At 39.7% G+C, this 14796-nt stretch overlaps 2 protein-coding genes across 2 annotated transcripts; both read right to left on the minus strand.

The window, feature by feature from the left end:
* Positions 1–804: 804 nt before the first annotated feature.
* Positions 805–7159, minus strand: inhbb (inhibin subunit beta B). The gene is made up of 2 exons (XM_057336951.1): positions 6299–7159; positions 805–2962 (listed from the first exon to the last, which is right to left on the minus strand). Exons 1-2 carry the CDS (start codon positions 6660–6662, stop codon positions 2181–2183), a joined length of 1146 nt encoding a protein of 381 aa, XP_057192934.1. The 5' UTR covers positions 6663–7159; the 3' UTR covers positions 805–2180.
* A 1436-nt stretch (positions 7160–8595) lies between these two features.
* si:dkey-3d4.3 (leucine-zipper-like transcriptional regulator 1 homolog) lies at positions 8596–13605 on the minus strand. Its single transcript, XM_057336166.1, has 8 exons — positions 13452–13605; positions 11982–12175; positions 11728–11810; positions 11301–11379; positions 11133–11179; positions 10946–11066; positions 9871–10051; positions 8596–9553 (listed from the first exon to the last, which is right to left on the minus strand). Exons 2-8 carry the CDS (start codon positions 12142–12144, stop codon positions 8968–8970), a joined length of 1260 nt encoding a protein of 419 aa, XP_057192149.1. The 5' UTR covers positions 12145–12175; positions 13452–13605; the 3' UTR covers positions 8596–8967.
* Positions 13606–14796: the final 1191 nt, after the last annotated feature.

Raw genomic sequence — 14796 nt, forward strand, 5'->3', positions numbered from 1 at the left:
AAAAGAAAAGCAAGGCAGGACAAGGCAAGGCAAGACAAGACAAGGGTATTCACAAACCAGTAATCCACATGGTAGGGTAGCAGGGCACACGACATGGAAACACTACCAACGCAAGTACATACACATGCAACGCAAGAGCACAGGACAATGAAACAAGAGGGCATTAAATAGGGTAAGACAAATGAGGGATAATGACACAGGGCAGGTGGGAAACATAAGACACGGCAGGGAAGCAATACATGAAACGAGAGGGGCGGGGCCAATGACAAGACACGAGAAAATGCATGAGAAGTAAAAAACATAAACATCTCATGGCTTTCTCACATAAAACCTAAGGGCTCTGTCACGATCCTGCCACACGACTAGGAATTCATAAACAAGAAGGTAGGACCGTGACAGTTATGGTGTAAGAGACCTCTTGCCCTTGAGCTAAGAATGTACTAAAAATGACATACACGTGAAGTGTCTATACTGTAACCAGGTGGATATATGTATTAATATGATATCTCAAAATCTCTCTCTCTATATATATATACTGTATATCAATAGGCTTATTCCTGTTGTCTCACAGCAAGCTCTTTACCTCGTAGTACGCAGCAGAGAACTGCAGCTTTTTTGTGTGTAATTTGAAATGCATGCAAAAGTTTAGGTTTGTTTATGCAAAGTCATACATGCTCTGATTTGCAAAGCAACATCGTTGTTGCCATTCTGATGCTGTTAAAAGCAACCGCTTCACATTTCAGAGTACAAGGATTTAATGCATTTATTTTCAAGTTACAAAATATTTAAGAAAGAATATTTTTATTTTACATAATCTGTACAGAGATCTGTTTATCTAAATGACTTTGTAACAACAGCTACGAAATAACTCTTATTAAATAGAAGACCAAACAAATTAAAAACAATGAAAAGCGATTGTGTTCCATTGGTTTGCTGTACATAGTAGAAAAATGAGACAGAGCTACAAACAGAATCCTTAATGGTGTACCCTGATTATTAGGCCTCTTGAGAATGATCAGTATTAATTTTATACACACATAGGAATGGCCTTGCCACCTTTTTCAAACTGCTAAAATAATGGCCTCTTTGGTACAATTATTAGGTACAATACATTTTCACAAAACTCAGTTTATTACTACAAAAATAACGTTTTCAATGGCAGTTTTTTTGTCTTTTAACTAATCCCGCAACTTTTCAGTGCAAACATCGTATCAATCATCCGCTTTGGAAAGCAAGCGAAAGATCACATTTCAAGTATTGATAAAAAGTTAAAGACAAGCAGTACAAAAAAAAGAAATCAGTTTGACATGTTTCAGGATTACTGTACATTGCATAGTTCATGCGGCACTTTATATTAAAAGGACTATGAGCAAGGGTTGGTCCACCTCTGTGTACCCTTTTGAAGGCTTTGCAATATGCAAGTGCTTAAAATTGTGCATTTTGAGAGTTTTCGCAAGTGCTTTACTCACTGTAAACCAGCTGGACAGAATTTCAGTCGCTCCGCGGGTCAGCCGCTGAAGACATAAGGTTTATGTCGGACCGGTTATGCAGTCTGCCACATAAACGAGAACGGAAGAAGAGGTCATAGTTGTAAGACGATGTTGCCCAGAGGACTCGCAGTTCAAGTAAAACCCTCGCAACTGACTGATATGTATCAATGCCGCAGACACATGGAGTCAATGTTCTGGGATTGTCTCTGGGAATGATTGGGAAAATGAATGCACTGATTTTGAAGTCTCCACCTCAGCTGGAATGATTTGTCGTGTTGTATAAAGAAAGCTGTCGAAGTGCTGGTGTTCTGAAGTTGAGATGTCAGTGCTTGTACGACCGCCGGGACGATTTCTAAGTACTTTTGTCAGTGGGTGACGATGGTTCGGAAATGTCCCTCTCCTTTTTTGCTGTTGGAGGGAATTGTGTTGAGCCGCTTTTTTTTAAGTCTAGAAATGGCAAACTAGAGCGATACCATTTGGTGTTATCATTCCCTTATCACCCCAAAGCTTTCATATTCGTTATAGAGTACCAACCTGTCATATATCTGATGATCGACTGCTTGATGCACACACACGTGTGTGATTGTACTTGGTGAGCGCACAAATAATAACACAATCTATATGCACGTGGTACAAAAACATCATAAATATGACTGTCTCTGCTCTCGTATTCAGATTTAAACAGGGATGTCAGGCGCACCCGCACTCCTCCACGATCATGTTAGGCACATCACGTTTGACAATGTTGTACTCGTCGTCGAAGTAAAGCATTGACATGGTGCTGAGTTTGGTGGGTATGCAACAAGAACTGACCGATCCAGGACTCATGCCTCTCATGCGGTACTGGTTCACCACTGCGGTGTGGAAAGAGGAGGCGGAGCCTGGAACACCTGCCATATATGCTGGACAGCTGCCCTCACAGTAGTTCCCATAATACCCTGCTGGTGCGATGATCCAGTCATTCCAGCCAATCAGTCGGAAGTCAATGTAAAACTGCTGTCTGCAGCACAAACCTCCATTGGTACCGTCACACTCTAGGCCTCGCTTCCGGATGCGGTGCTTGCCATCTGCCTGCTGAGCACGGACCACCAGGAAGGGTCGATGCGAGGGGTCTTTCGGGTCCACCATGATGGGCAACACTTTAGTGGCCTCGCAACCATCGCAGTGGATGTCCAGGTCTTGACGTCGCCCCCCTTTGCCCAGCAATTCTCTCACGGGCTCGGACAGAGGAAAGGTGTGCCAGCCGCTGCGCTTCAACTCCACACGTTTTTCCATCACAGGCCAGTGCAAACTCTGCCCGCTGGGCTCAAGGAAACGCATCCTCACCGTGACCTTCCTCCGCAATCCTTTCTCCTGAGAACCGGGCAACAGCTTGAAGTAGAGCCACAGGTTGGCCTGCAACACGTAGAGGTTCTGATTGCCCTCATTGGAGATCAGGAAGTAGAGGCTAGACTTGGATGGAGCCGCATCATCTGTAAAGGATCGAAAAAATGGTGTTTAATACAAAATGCATGTTTTCTCTCGTTATTAGAAGACATCCTGACATCTCTTAAGCAACGTTGACTAACATAAACCACCCAAATTGTCCAGATAGATTAGGTGCCACAGTGGAGCTCTGGGCCCGCGTCCAGTTGGCTTGGTGATTTAGGCTGAAGATGCTGGGCGAAGAGTGTGGGAGGGGTCGGACGTGGGCCTTTCCCCAGGGGGTTCATTGAGTTCATAAGAAGTGCTGTGAAAACCCAGAGCCCCAGGAGCCTCTGAGACTGACAGCACAATGCCGTGTGAGAGGTATTAGGAGACTGCAATGTCACAGCCTAGCATTGAGCGTGTGGCCTTCAAACGAAAGGCATGATAGGCAACATAAAGGCTATTTACATGACACTGGCCACTTTCTAAATACAACAGTGTAGTGATTTGTGAAGTCTAAGATGTAGAGTATTTTTGTTTTTCGTTTGATTTTGAAAGTCCTTTTGACCACCTAGATAATTAGAAAAAATGCATCATATTTTATTTAAATGCCAGAGCTGTTTAACACAGGCAGATTTGTTTTAAATGGTGGTGTTTAAATTGCAATTATAGAAGCAAATAGTAATGACAAATAATAATAATAATAACTTAATAACGTAATAATAAAGTTTTCTTTTTTATTCAGTATGGTTTTTCAAGTGTCACTTTCACATGTTCTGGTAAAGCTGGTGGACGATGCCTAGCTGGTGAAACTGGTTGACCCACATGTTTATTGCTAAGGAGAGACCAGCATCCAAATCACAACCAATGGTGACCATGCAATGCTGAACATTATAACAGGACTGTCAAAACTTGTTTTGTCAGCCCTTTCATATCCCACAGTGCAGAAACGGGGTTCATCTGTGACATAGAGTCAAGCCCTGGAGATACGTCAGGTGTGAACAAGTATGTACTATGATAATAGGGAACATGTTCACTGTGATTCCTCCACTTTTTTTTACCTACTGTATGCCTCCTGGATATAAATTTTCTTGCATACGGATGTGCACAAATGTTTCATAGCCATAGCTTGACGTGAATTTATTGACAGAAAGGACTGTCCACTTTGCACTCTATTCATTCTCCATATTCTCTTTACAGGGTCCACAGATGGATGCTGACAAAGATGTATTGATACTGTAAATAAATAACCTTACAGTATTCCCTCACCTTCATCCAACTTCACTCCCATACATAAATAGTGAGAAGAGAGTGCGAGAAATATATGTATATGGCAACCGTGTCATGGACGTGTTTGACACTGAAATCACTGGCAGTTAAACATGATTTCACGTTTATTAGATATGGCTCCTTTTTGTACCTTAACAATATACGTTGATTTATAGATGCAGACTTTCAAATAGAGAAAGGTTTTATTTTTGTGGTTCACTGAAAACCGCTCTCGTGCTTTAAATGTTTAATGTGAACTGCTTGTCGAAGATCAATAAGATCAAGAGCATGGCAAGCCACCCGATTAGATTTTGACCGCCTGCCAATCAATTAACACTACGGGCTCTAATTTCTTTCCTTGGATCAAATGTCAAAAAGATTTTCTAAAGAGATCAGTTTGGCTCTTTGACCTCACGGACACCGTGGCACGCTGAACAACGTCTAATAATGAAGTCTTAATACCCTGCACTGAACTGGTCCTGTAGAGTTCAGCGAGTCCGAATGGCTACGCTGACAAATGAGAAGCGAACATCTACCGCTCCGCTCCTGTGGCTACGGGACACCAAATACTTCTGAAATGGCCCGTAGGACAGTGTCAATAGAGACCTGAAATTGGCAGCTGGCCTCTCCTGTACTTTGGCAGCCCTCTCCTTATTGCTGTCCTGAAGCAGGGAGCGAGATAGGAGCCACCTTCTGGTTTACGAGCTCACCACATATCATAGTGAGCAGAGAAGAGCACGCAGCAACGGAGGCGGCCCAGTCGCCCGCAGCTGCAGTGATTTGCGCATTGCACCTGACTTTCACAAATTCTACTTTTTGCTCAGCACGTACCTCTGAGCAGAATGCATCTGGGGTTCTCCTAATGCCACAGCCTGGCTGCCAGGCTCTGCTCAAGGGGTTAGCGCCAGCTGGCCTCGAGGCAGAGGGGGGTTTGGAGAGCCAGTTTCATGACGCATTGCTGCTCAGCGGTTCAAAGGTGTCATGAATAATAGGGGAGGCCTGATGAAGCTTTGATATTTTAAATGCATGTTCAGAGTAGGATATAAGACGACCAACCCCCACACCAGCCTCTGTCACCCACGACTCAAATGTCTCATGCATTATTCTGAGTGATATCTTTTGTTGTTTTTGTTCCCAATGTTGACATATTGGGTTAAGCAAGAACGCACAGTACTCCCACAATAACCGCCTTCCTTTTGTCAGGCTGTCATGACTGGGTTCAGATCATTCTTATTGGAGCAAGAAGTTCGGATAATGTCCGAGATAATTGTGCCGCACGGTGTGCTGGACTGGAAGATAAAGCAGCCAGTTCTGCAATATTTAGGCTTAATCCCTCATGTGTAGGTTTGTACTTGGAGATCAAATCAATAAAAAGGCATGATATATTACATATACAGTATATATATATATATATATATATATATATATTGCAAATCAATGCCGAAAGTGTGTATGAATGTTTTCTGGTCAACAAGCTGCATACACTTACAACAATTAACCATACATACCACAGTAATCAAAATTTGTAGTAACTATAGTTTAACCATGATATTGGTAGTAGAAATATGGTCACACACAAATGAGAATCAACCTACTATTTTTAACATTGGTTAATTTTCCTAAGATTATAGTACACCCTTATAAACTATTGTAAGTAGGCCTACACCAACTTTATCATGCCTCCATTGCGGTTTATAAAATGAGATTTAGGGTTGTCTTCACCAGCACCTAATGTGCAGGTAATTACTGTAAGGAAACACATTCCTTATATGGAGATCATTAGAAACAACGATTTTTATCGGGTAATAAACAGAAATAGGCGTGATGAGGTTCTTGCCCTCTCATTACCGAATTATCCGTAATAATTTGATTACCATGTTTTTGATGCTCACTTGGCGTTCCCGAGATGTTCCAGCCTGGATCATAATTGACTCGACACCCACCAAAGGTCATAATCTGACAGCCCAGTCATTATTTTTTTGTCGGCATATCTAATTATAGTTTAAGAAAGGGTCACGTATTCTAACTGCTCCAATTACACGTGAACGTAAGATCAAAGACGCACGCCTCATGAAACCAGCCAAATTCATTCAACTGTTTAACACAGTTGGCATGCGTGCTGCTGTACACACCTGACTCGGCGAAACTGATTATTTCCGACGTTTCCTCCTGCACATCGTTGTAGGCGGCGTGTCCATCTAAGTTAGGAATCTCAACCCTCCCGTCCTCCCTAACTTTGCCGGCGTGAAGTTTGCGCAGCGCCGTAACCATGGCAGCTTTGGGAATGGGATGAGTGATATTAGGTCTCTCTCTCATCTGCAGTCTGTTTAATATGTGCCTTTTAACCGCCTCCAGAAAGTCCGTGTCCATTCGCCCCGAATCGTCCCGATGCCCGAGTCCACACGAGACGCACTGGGAATCCTCAGTTCCCACAGTAAACTGAGCCGAGAGCATGCAAGCCAATAAACAGCTCACATGGAAAATGTAAATACTCATTTTCTTAAACAAGCGTCCGTACAACAATCAAACGAATCAGTTCATGAATTCCTACCGTCTTCTGTCAGTTTGACCTACAAACAGGACAAATATATACTTCCAGCAACCTCCTTTGACAGATGTCCATTCATAACGCTTTCGGTCATTTTATGAGGATTTCAATGGAACACGGTAAAACTTCAGTCCGTAGGTAAAATGCGCGAAAATTTCATCTCCTTTCCAGGATAAGTGACAAATTATTGGTGGCGCGTGGCTATGTGAAGAATCACAACAAAACGAAATAAAGCAGTAACCTCCCACGAAAAAGAAAAACGCCGGTAATTCCGTTAAAGTTCAGTGTAGTCAACGTATTCGTTCATAACGTAGCTTTCCACGGAATATCGCGTTAAACGTGATGCTTGGTCAGTGATAGTGTTGGAAATTCCGATGTTCTTCTAAGTATTTCTTCAGCCTCAGGAGAGATGTTGTTCTTGTTCTCGTGTAATCGCGACACTAGTAAAAGCACCTCGCGCTGAAACTTTTTTATACTTCAGACCACGTGGGACGTCCAGCCAACTAGAGCATCGGTCCCACATGAACATCAGAGCCGTCGCCCTAAGGAAAATGTATGATAGTAACCATAATTTAACTATTATAGTTGTAGTAAAACTTTAGGCATAGATAAATGGAAATTCATAAAAAAACATGGTTGGTATAAAGCCTTAGTTCATTTTGCACTAAACAACCATTCAAACTAGTTCAACCATGTACTCTTGCTTTTAAATGTTCAACTGTGTTCAGACTTACAACGTATTTTTTTCTAAAAGGTTTAAGCGATATATTTTAAAGTGGGTCTTTCTGTTAAATGTGGTTTCATATGCATTGACACGTTTATCAACAAAACTGAAATTTTTAGTCCAACAGTAAAGCATAACAGTATACGTAATCCGTCTGTAAAATATAATTAATAATTGTTTATACACTGTGCAGCTGCAAACTTAACTATAAAATCTGTAAAGGCAGTCTGGATGTTTTTTATCGATCTGTTTCTGCACAGCAAAATCGCCAGTGTTAAAAAAGGTCAAATGAACTGTCACATAGTGTGGATTATATATACACTGTGAGAGTTAATTTGACCTTTTTTTAACACTGGTGATTTTGCTGTGTGAACTGTAATATATGAAATCTTTATTTCAGACGTAATGCCGTTTCATTACACGATTTCTTTGTAGGACTAATACATTCGTCTATATTGTATGAGTTTTGGAAAAAATTAGATGTACTGACAATGCCAGTCTTTTTATTTGATGTTATTGCGCCATCTAGCGCCTCAACACACTTTCTACACCTTGCGTCTTTAATGCTTTCTTTCATTCTTAGTTTCTAAGCAAATAGTTTCTTCATATGGATTATTAGCCGTTATGCACATTCAATGGTTACATTATTTACGGCCTGTTTATTACAGCCATACAGATGAAGAGGAATGTGCATTTTGTCTTAATATAGCCTATCTAAAAATAGATAGTCTTAACAGCTATTCTCACAGACTAGGAATTAGATAGGACTAATCAGTATTACTTTTTCATATTTCAGTTAGCCCAATCTACCTTTTTATGTGACTGAGTTAAAGAAGTTATGACCAGTCTTGAAGAAAAAAAATAGAAGACTAACATCTAAGACTAGTCTAGCAGTTTATGCAACCGGCCCTTGGACTCATTGAATTTTCTTCCATGTCTTTGTTACTCTTTGGTAAAAAGTACTGTGAGTTGTTGCAACGCAAAAAGCAAAACACGAATCTCTGCATACTGCTGAGCATGAAATGGTAAATGCAAATGGTAAAGTTTGTCGCCCCCAAGTGGTGCAGAAAAGTGTGTGTAGGTCTGTAACTTTTGGCAAATTCAGACTGTCAAATTATTTGAACAATTTCTGACGTTTACTAAAAACATAAGGATTACAAATATATTTATTATGTTAAAACATTTTTAAACAAATAATACTGGCTCTAACTTTGCTGCTTTAAGAGCCAATTCGTCAGTGATTGTTGACAACATAATGTACAAATTCTATAGAAGATAGAAAAAACTCATATTCCCTTTCAGTGAAACTTTCAACCCCCCGTATAAGTTAATAGTTTACCCTGTTTGTATATGAAAACCGTGTAAAACTAATGTAATAATGACAGATGCTATATAGAGTTAGTACAAGACTGAATTCCATTTTAATACAACCATTCTACCACAGGCTTGTGGATATTATTACTAAAGTCTCATTTCTCACAGAGAAAGTAACAGACACCGTAAATAACTGAAATCTCCTCCTTTAACATTTATGCCATTGTCATATGCCACACTGAAATCCCATGCTGTCCTTGTAAAGGTTTACCTCCCAGGACTAAAAGCAAGTCTGGCATATGGAGAAGCATGGCGTCCTCTGTTTCTTCTGCCAGTTGACCACTATTCCATTTCTCACAAACAGCCTCCTGGTTCTCAAATGTGAGACAGCTGCATTTTATCTTAGCTTCTTTCAGTGCAATACTGAAATCGGGCAAACACTTCCTATTTTCCGTTTGGAGAGTTTGGAGTTCAATGCCATTTTCTTGCAATGTGGGTAAGCACTTGTTCTTAAAGGGTCTTCGCTTGTTATTGATGTTGTGCGAGTTGGGTATTTCTCTGGAATGGACACTGTGTGGGGCAGTGGGCTGGAAACCGGGACCTAGACCAATGCTGCAGTGATGGATCCGACACGGAGAGGTAGATCCAGTTAGGAGTGGAAGCTTCTTCCAGGTCATTGTAGTGAGGTTAAAACTCCACAAACTATTCTGAGGTGAACTCTGGGTTTCTCCTCCACCATAGACAAGCATGCTTTCTTTAAACAACACAGCAGTGTGGCCAACTAGCCTTGAGGGACCTGAACTGCATAGTATAAACAAATGTATTAGTATGCATCAGATAATACAATAATAAATATAGCAAAAAGTGGAATTATTGTTTATGTGCATATCTGATAAATGCAAAACAAGTAAAACATGGCAGGCAAGACATTGTTATTAGGGTTGTGATAGCTTTCTGTTTGCTGTTTTTCTTAGTCAAGAGTAAGGAAAATAGATTGCATGAATACAGTGAGTGTACGGTTGCATTGAACTACTATTTTTGTTTTGTTCACTTATTGAAAGTGATATTATGTGGATTTGAAAGACAAGAATAACTGGACAGATATGAAAGACACTCACTAGCATTTGATGAAGCTCCAGGTTTGACTGGTAGAACTCCATTTCCACAGGTCTTTCTGTTCTCTCAGACCCTGAAGGCCACCATAGATGTACATACAATCCTGGTGTGTAATAGCTGAATGACCATGTCTGGGACCAGGACCACCATGTACACTGCTAAGTTGCGACCACACCTTGGAATCTAGTAAATGTAGTTATTTAAAAACGGCAACAGATTTAATGTACAATTTGAAAAGAACAAATGTCAGGTAGATTTTAGTCAACAGTAAAAACATACTCTTTATAACTAAAAATATTCTTCATCTGTGAAAGGGATATTTCAGAGGCCAAACTAAATTTCCCCATGTTTTACTCGCCCTCAAGGCATCCTGACTGATGGTCATTCCTGACTGAATAGCCATATTGACAGCGCTATTAACGTTAATGTCTAGCTTCCTTTATCCCTCGGCTGCGTGTGAACCAGAGGCTTGTTTTTCCTTGTTTAGCGCTCTCAATATGGATGTTTCTCTTAAACAAATGCACCGATTCGCTTCAGAAGACCTTTGTTAAGACCACGGAGCTGTGTCGAGTAGTTCTTTGATGGATGGATGCACTTTTTGGAGCTTCAAAAAATTTCCCCCCATTCTACCGCTTGGAAGAAAAATGATACGTGGTATTATAACTCCGACTGCATTATTCTTCAAGAAGAAAGTCATATTCAGTCAGGATGCCTTGAGGGTGAGCAAAACATGGGGAAATTTCGCCTCTGAAATATCGCTTTAAGTACAGTATAATCAATCTCAGGCATGTGTTGGGGTCTGACATTCCTGAACACACAATAAGCTTGGCCAAGGCTTATTAAATATTTGGCTGTAGGAGACTCTTTGAATGAAGATAAGATACTGTATGTATTAGTCATGCACTGTTCTTTATACATTACAATTTAATTAAACGTACCCTTAAACTGTATTTTTTCACAGGAATTAACTTCCAATTTTCAACGAGTCTAAAATTGTATAGTGTATCTTTAACTTTAACTTTAATTTTTTTATACTTCTCAAAGATCATAAATGTCAAGACATGTCATAGTACTCACCAAAATTAAATTTCCAGAATTCCTTTGTTGACCCTCTTATATCAACGTATCCACCATAGACATACATAAATGACCCAAAGGTGACTGCACTATGCCCTTTCCTATTTGCTGGTGTCGTTCCCTACAAAACAGACCATAGTCATAAAAGTCTAATACAGTAAGTATCTTTTACATGAGATTTTTTTACCTGTACAGTTTCAATCCCAGTTTTCCAGTTAATCCAGCATTCACTAACTGCAAAGGATACAAAACTAAAGAGGTGACCAGCGAAGTGTAACATGGAACAAAACTGTATGGTGTGCTGTCTAGGCGTCACACTACATAAATAAAATAAATAGTAATACATAAATTGTACCTGTATCGAAGACCCAAAGAGGTATTTTTGAGTTGCTATATGCTGAATCTTGCATTCCCCCAAAGACGTAAAGAAATCCCTGATAAAATATAAAATTGTTAAATGTTATAAACAATCTTCATTGCAAAACTCTCTGGACTACTCGGTTCTGATTGGTCATTTGTGTCATTCTGTGGTCAAATATTTTTGTACATTGACTGCTGGCTGTATATTTAAACCCTCTTGTAGGCTATACAATATACAGTATATTCAAATAATTTTAACTAAAGCATGCATTTCTTGGTCATTTATTTATTGTATATAGCCAAGTAGTACAATATGTAGTTAGCCTGTTGTTATTGCACAACAAACCTGGCAGGGTGTCTTGTATCATACTGTATATTACTGTATAATTCTGTCACATCTGTTGTGTAATTGTTTTATTTACCTGATGTCCTACCATGGTATGCTCCTCCAGTTCTTCAGGTGCCTCCTCGCAATTACAGGGAATCTCAGCCCACTTGTTACATGCTAAATGTGTTGAAATATATAAGTACCACTCATGACAAGTCATGCCAAACCATCACATATCAATCAGTGCCGCAGAATGCACAGTGCCGTCTGAATCCGAAATAAACCACCACGTACTGCAATTACAAGCATGTGTCACAACTCACAAGGGGGAAGACAACAACGACTTACCCACATTATATTTCCAGAAATCTCTCTGTGAGCATTTTTCTCTGCCTCCCAGTAAGTAGACATGTCCTCTGTGGGCGCATGAAGCATGCTTGTAACGGTCACATGGTGCAGGGCAGTGCTGAGGCAAGGCGGTCCACAAACAAGCAATGCTCCCTTGGTTCATTCTTGGGCTCTGAGAGTCTCATGGGTTAAACCTGTGAACAAAAGCACGAAATACACAAGGGCTGCTAATGAAGTCAGGTTAACGATACTTCCTAGAATAGCACAGAAACAGCCGAACTAGAATTTTTATTGGAACATTTGTATGTAGAACAGGTTTATTGTAGTGTTCGGTAATACATTAGGTTACTGTTAAGCAAATATGTGAGCAGAAATCACCTGAAGTTATCAACATTGTGAGTTTGAGGCACTGTTTACAGTGTATATCGGATACAATATGGGAACTTGTAGAATAAAGAAATTAAAGGAGTCATATGACACAGCTAAAACGAATATTATCGTTTGTTTAAGATGTAATGCAATATGTATACACGATTTAAGGTTCAAAAACGCTTTATTTTCCACATACCGTGCGTGTGAAGAGTTTGGTTCCAAAATGAGATAACATGTTCAAAAATCATGTTTTTTTATTGTGCATTCCAATGAATATCAGTCAAACTGCAGTTGGTTTGTTTTGATTTAAGCCATAATAACTCAAAAAAATGCAGCTAACTTACAGAATAAAACACAATAAAAACATGATAACATAATAAAAAAACATGATTTTTGACATTGTTTAAAAACGGAGTTATCTCATTTTGGAACCAAACTCTTCATGTTTGTATCTCCTCGCTGCAACGCATACAATGTCTATGTAAGGGATAATCCCGTTTATACCATGGTTATTTGCCAAGTTTAAGCATTTATTGATGTTTACAGTGTCATTTTAGATCAAACAGGTGAAAATGACGGTTATTATTTTGTCAGTTCGTTTTAAATATAATCAAACTGACTGGAGCTACCCGTGCGTTAAAGGCTTTTAATGCACAACTTAAAGCCAACCAGAATCCAGTATTCAAACAGACTATGGTATAAATGTTTTTTAATGTCATATTATGATCATTCTCGACATTCCAGTTCAATGCGATCTAAGCCCCGTTATACAGGGCATTACATCGCTATACAGTCTCATTACATAGCCTACTCGTCTGATAAGAGCATAAACGAGCAACTAAAACAACGTTTTCCGATCACTTAACATTGATAGGCAATTCTTTATGTACAGTACTCAATACAGTAGTAAGAAGCTTGTATGAAACGTTACTCGACCTCTTTAAGAAAGTCGTAACGGCGTCACATGACCGCTGAGAAGAAACGTTCAATAGTATCACAACTTGAAAGCAGCAAGTCGCGAATAAAGGTACTCGAAAGACACGTACATACTGGTGTCTTTATTATAGATGCTTAGATAAGTAGAATTGGATCCCTTACCGTGTGGATTCGTCAAAATATGTATTTCCTTCTTGAAACGCTAACCGATGATATCAAAGTATTTCTCCCAGTGCCCGAGAGGGAGGGGCGAAAGCCTTCTCCTACTACAGTAACTTGCCATAACACACCATCTTCATTTCTTCAACAGAACTTGCGCCAACACGTTTACGTTTCGCATCATTAAAAGGGGCTTTAACCGAAGCTGCTTCAAAGATCTTATTTTTTATATGGTAAATGCATCTTTAACATTCTCCAGCTCGGTTGGCAGAGTATTGAGACGGCAGTGCAAGAAGTTAGGGGTTCGAATAACCGCACAAATGGCGTGAGGAAACGTTTCGTTTAAACGCGCTTTAGGTAAAAGCATTGCCAAAGGCATCGATGCATTTTTCACGTCTCTGATGCAGGCTAACCACAATCTATTTTTCTGTGGGTGAGCTAAGATCTGGCAGTGTTTATACGCTTTTAAAGAGAAGACAGCACCCTGTTTCTGATAAACTGTTACATGATTTACTTACAGATGAGAATACTAAAGGTGAAGGAAAAGAAAAACAATACAAGAAGTGCTAACGTTACCTAATTTCTGTGGCATGACATTAATACAAAGCTGAACTGTGATGGCGTCGCCAGAGGGGTATTTCAGAAAGCTGGTTATGTGACATACCCGTGTAAGTTTAAGGGTAGGTAAGCTGATAACCTCCTTACTCTTCCCCACTAACTATACAATATTTTACGTATCTCAGGGCAGTTGTGGTGTAATGGTTAGAGAGATAAACTTATAACCCAAAGGTTGCACGTTTGATTCTGGCAGGCCTGATTCCCAGGATAAGTTTAATTATAGGTTATCACCTGGCATATTGTTTACATATTTATTGTCCCTTTATCACTTTAAATCAGATACATAATAAATTACATTAAAAGACTATTTAGGATTCAAGCGCGAAGTGCTAGAAACCTATTGTATTTGTCTGTTTTTCTTAATAATGTTTTTCTGATCCTCATCCTCCTCTATGGTATTGAAAGGCCTTTCTCCAAATTACAATTTGTTATTGGTCTTTGAAGATAGGCCTTTTACACCTCATTTAACATTTGGAAAGCCATGGCCTTTTAGCAAACAAAGTCAAAAGAACCAAAAAAAGGAAGAAAATGTATATGTATTTGAAAGGGATATATATTCGGCTACATTACATGTTGGACATGTGACTGGGCCTAACATTTTAAACCTCTACCTCCGTCCAAGCAGACCTTCAGCCTCTACTCCAAATTAATTATCATACATAGTGTAGTGTACTGAAAAGCATTACACAACATTTTCCAAAATTATGAAAACTGTAGCAGTTTCTACATT

This window comes from Triplophysa rosa, linkage group LG6 (assembly GCF_024868665.1).
Source record: "Triplophysa rosa linkage group LG6, Trosa_1v2, whole genome shotgun sequence".
In the NCBI taxonomy this organism is placed as follows: domain Eukaryota; kingdom Metazoa; phylum Chordata; class Actinopteri; order Cypriniformes; family Nemacheilidae; genus Triplophysa; species Triplophysa rosa.

Excerpts from the sequence above, each read along its gene's own strand:
- si:dkey-3d4.3 (XM_057336166.1), bottom strand. The coding sequence starts at position 12,144 with ATGAACCAAGGGAGCATTGCTTGTTTGTGGACCGCCTTGCCTCAGCAC. Across the intron at positions 11,380-11,727 it reads ATACCATGGTAGGACATCAG|GGATTTCTTTACGTCTTTGG; the intron begins GTAAATAAAACA and ends ATATTTTATCAG. Across the intron at positions 10,052-10,945 it reads ATTCTGGAAATTTAATTTTG|ATTCCAAGGTGTGGTCGCAA; the intron begins GTGAGTACTATG and ends TACATTTACTAG.
- inhbb (XM_057336951.1), bottom strand. The coding sequence starts at position 6,662 with ATGAGTATTTACATTTTCCATGTGAGCTGTTTATTGGCTTGCATGCTC. Across the intron at positions 2,963-6,298 it reads AATCAGTTTCGCCGAGTCAG|ATGATGCGGCTCCATCCAAG; the intron begins GTGTGTACAGCA and ends GATCCTTTACAG.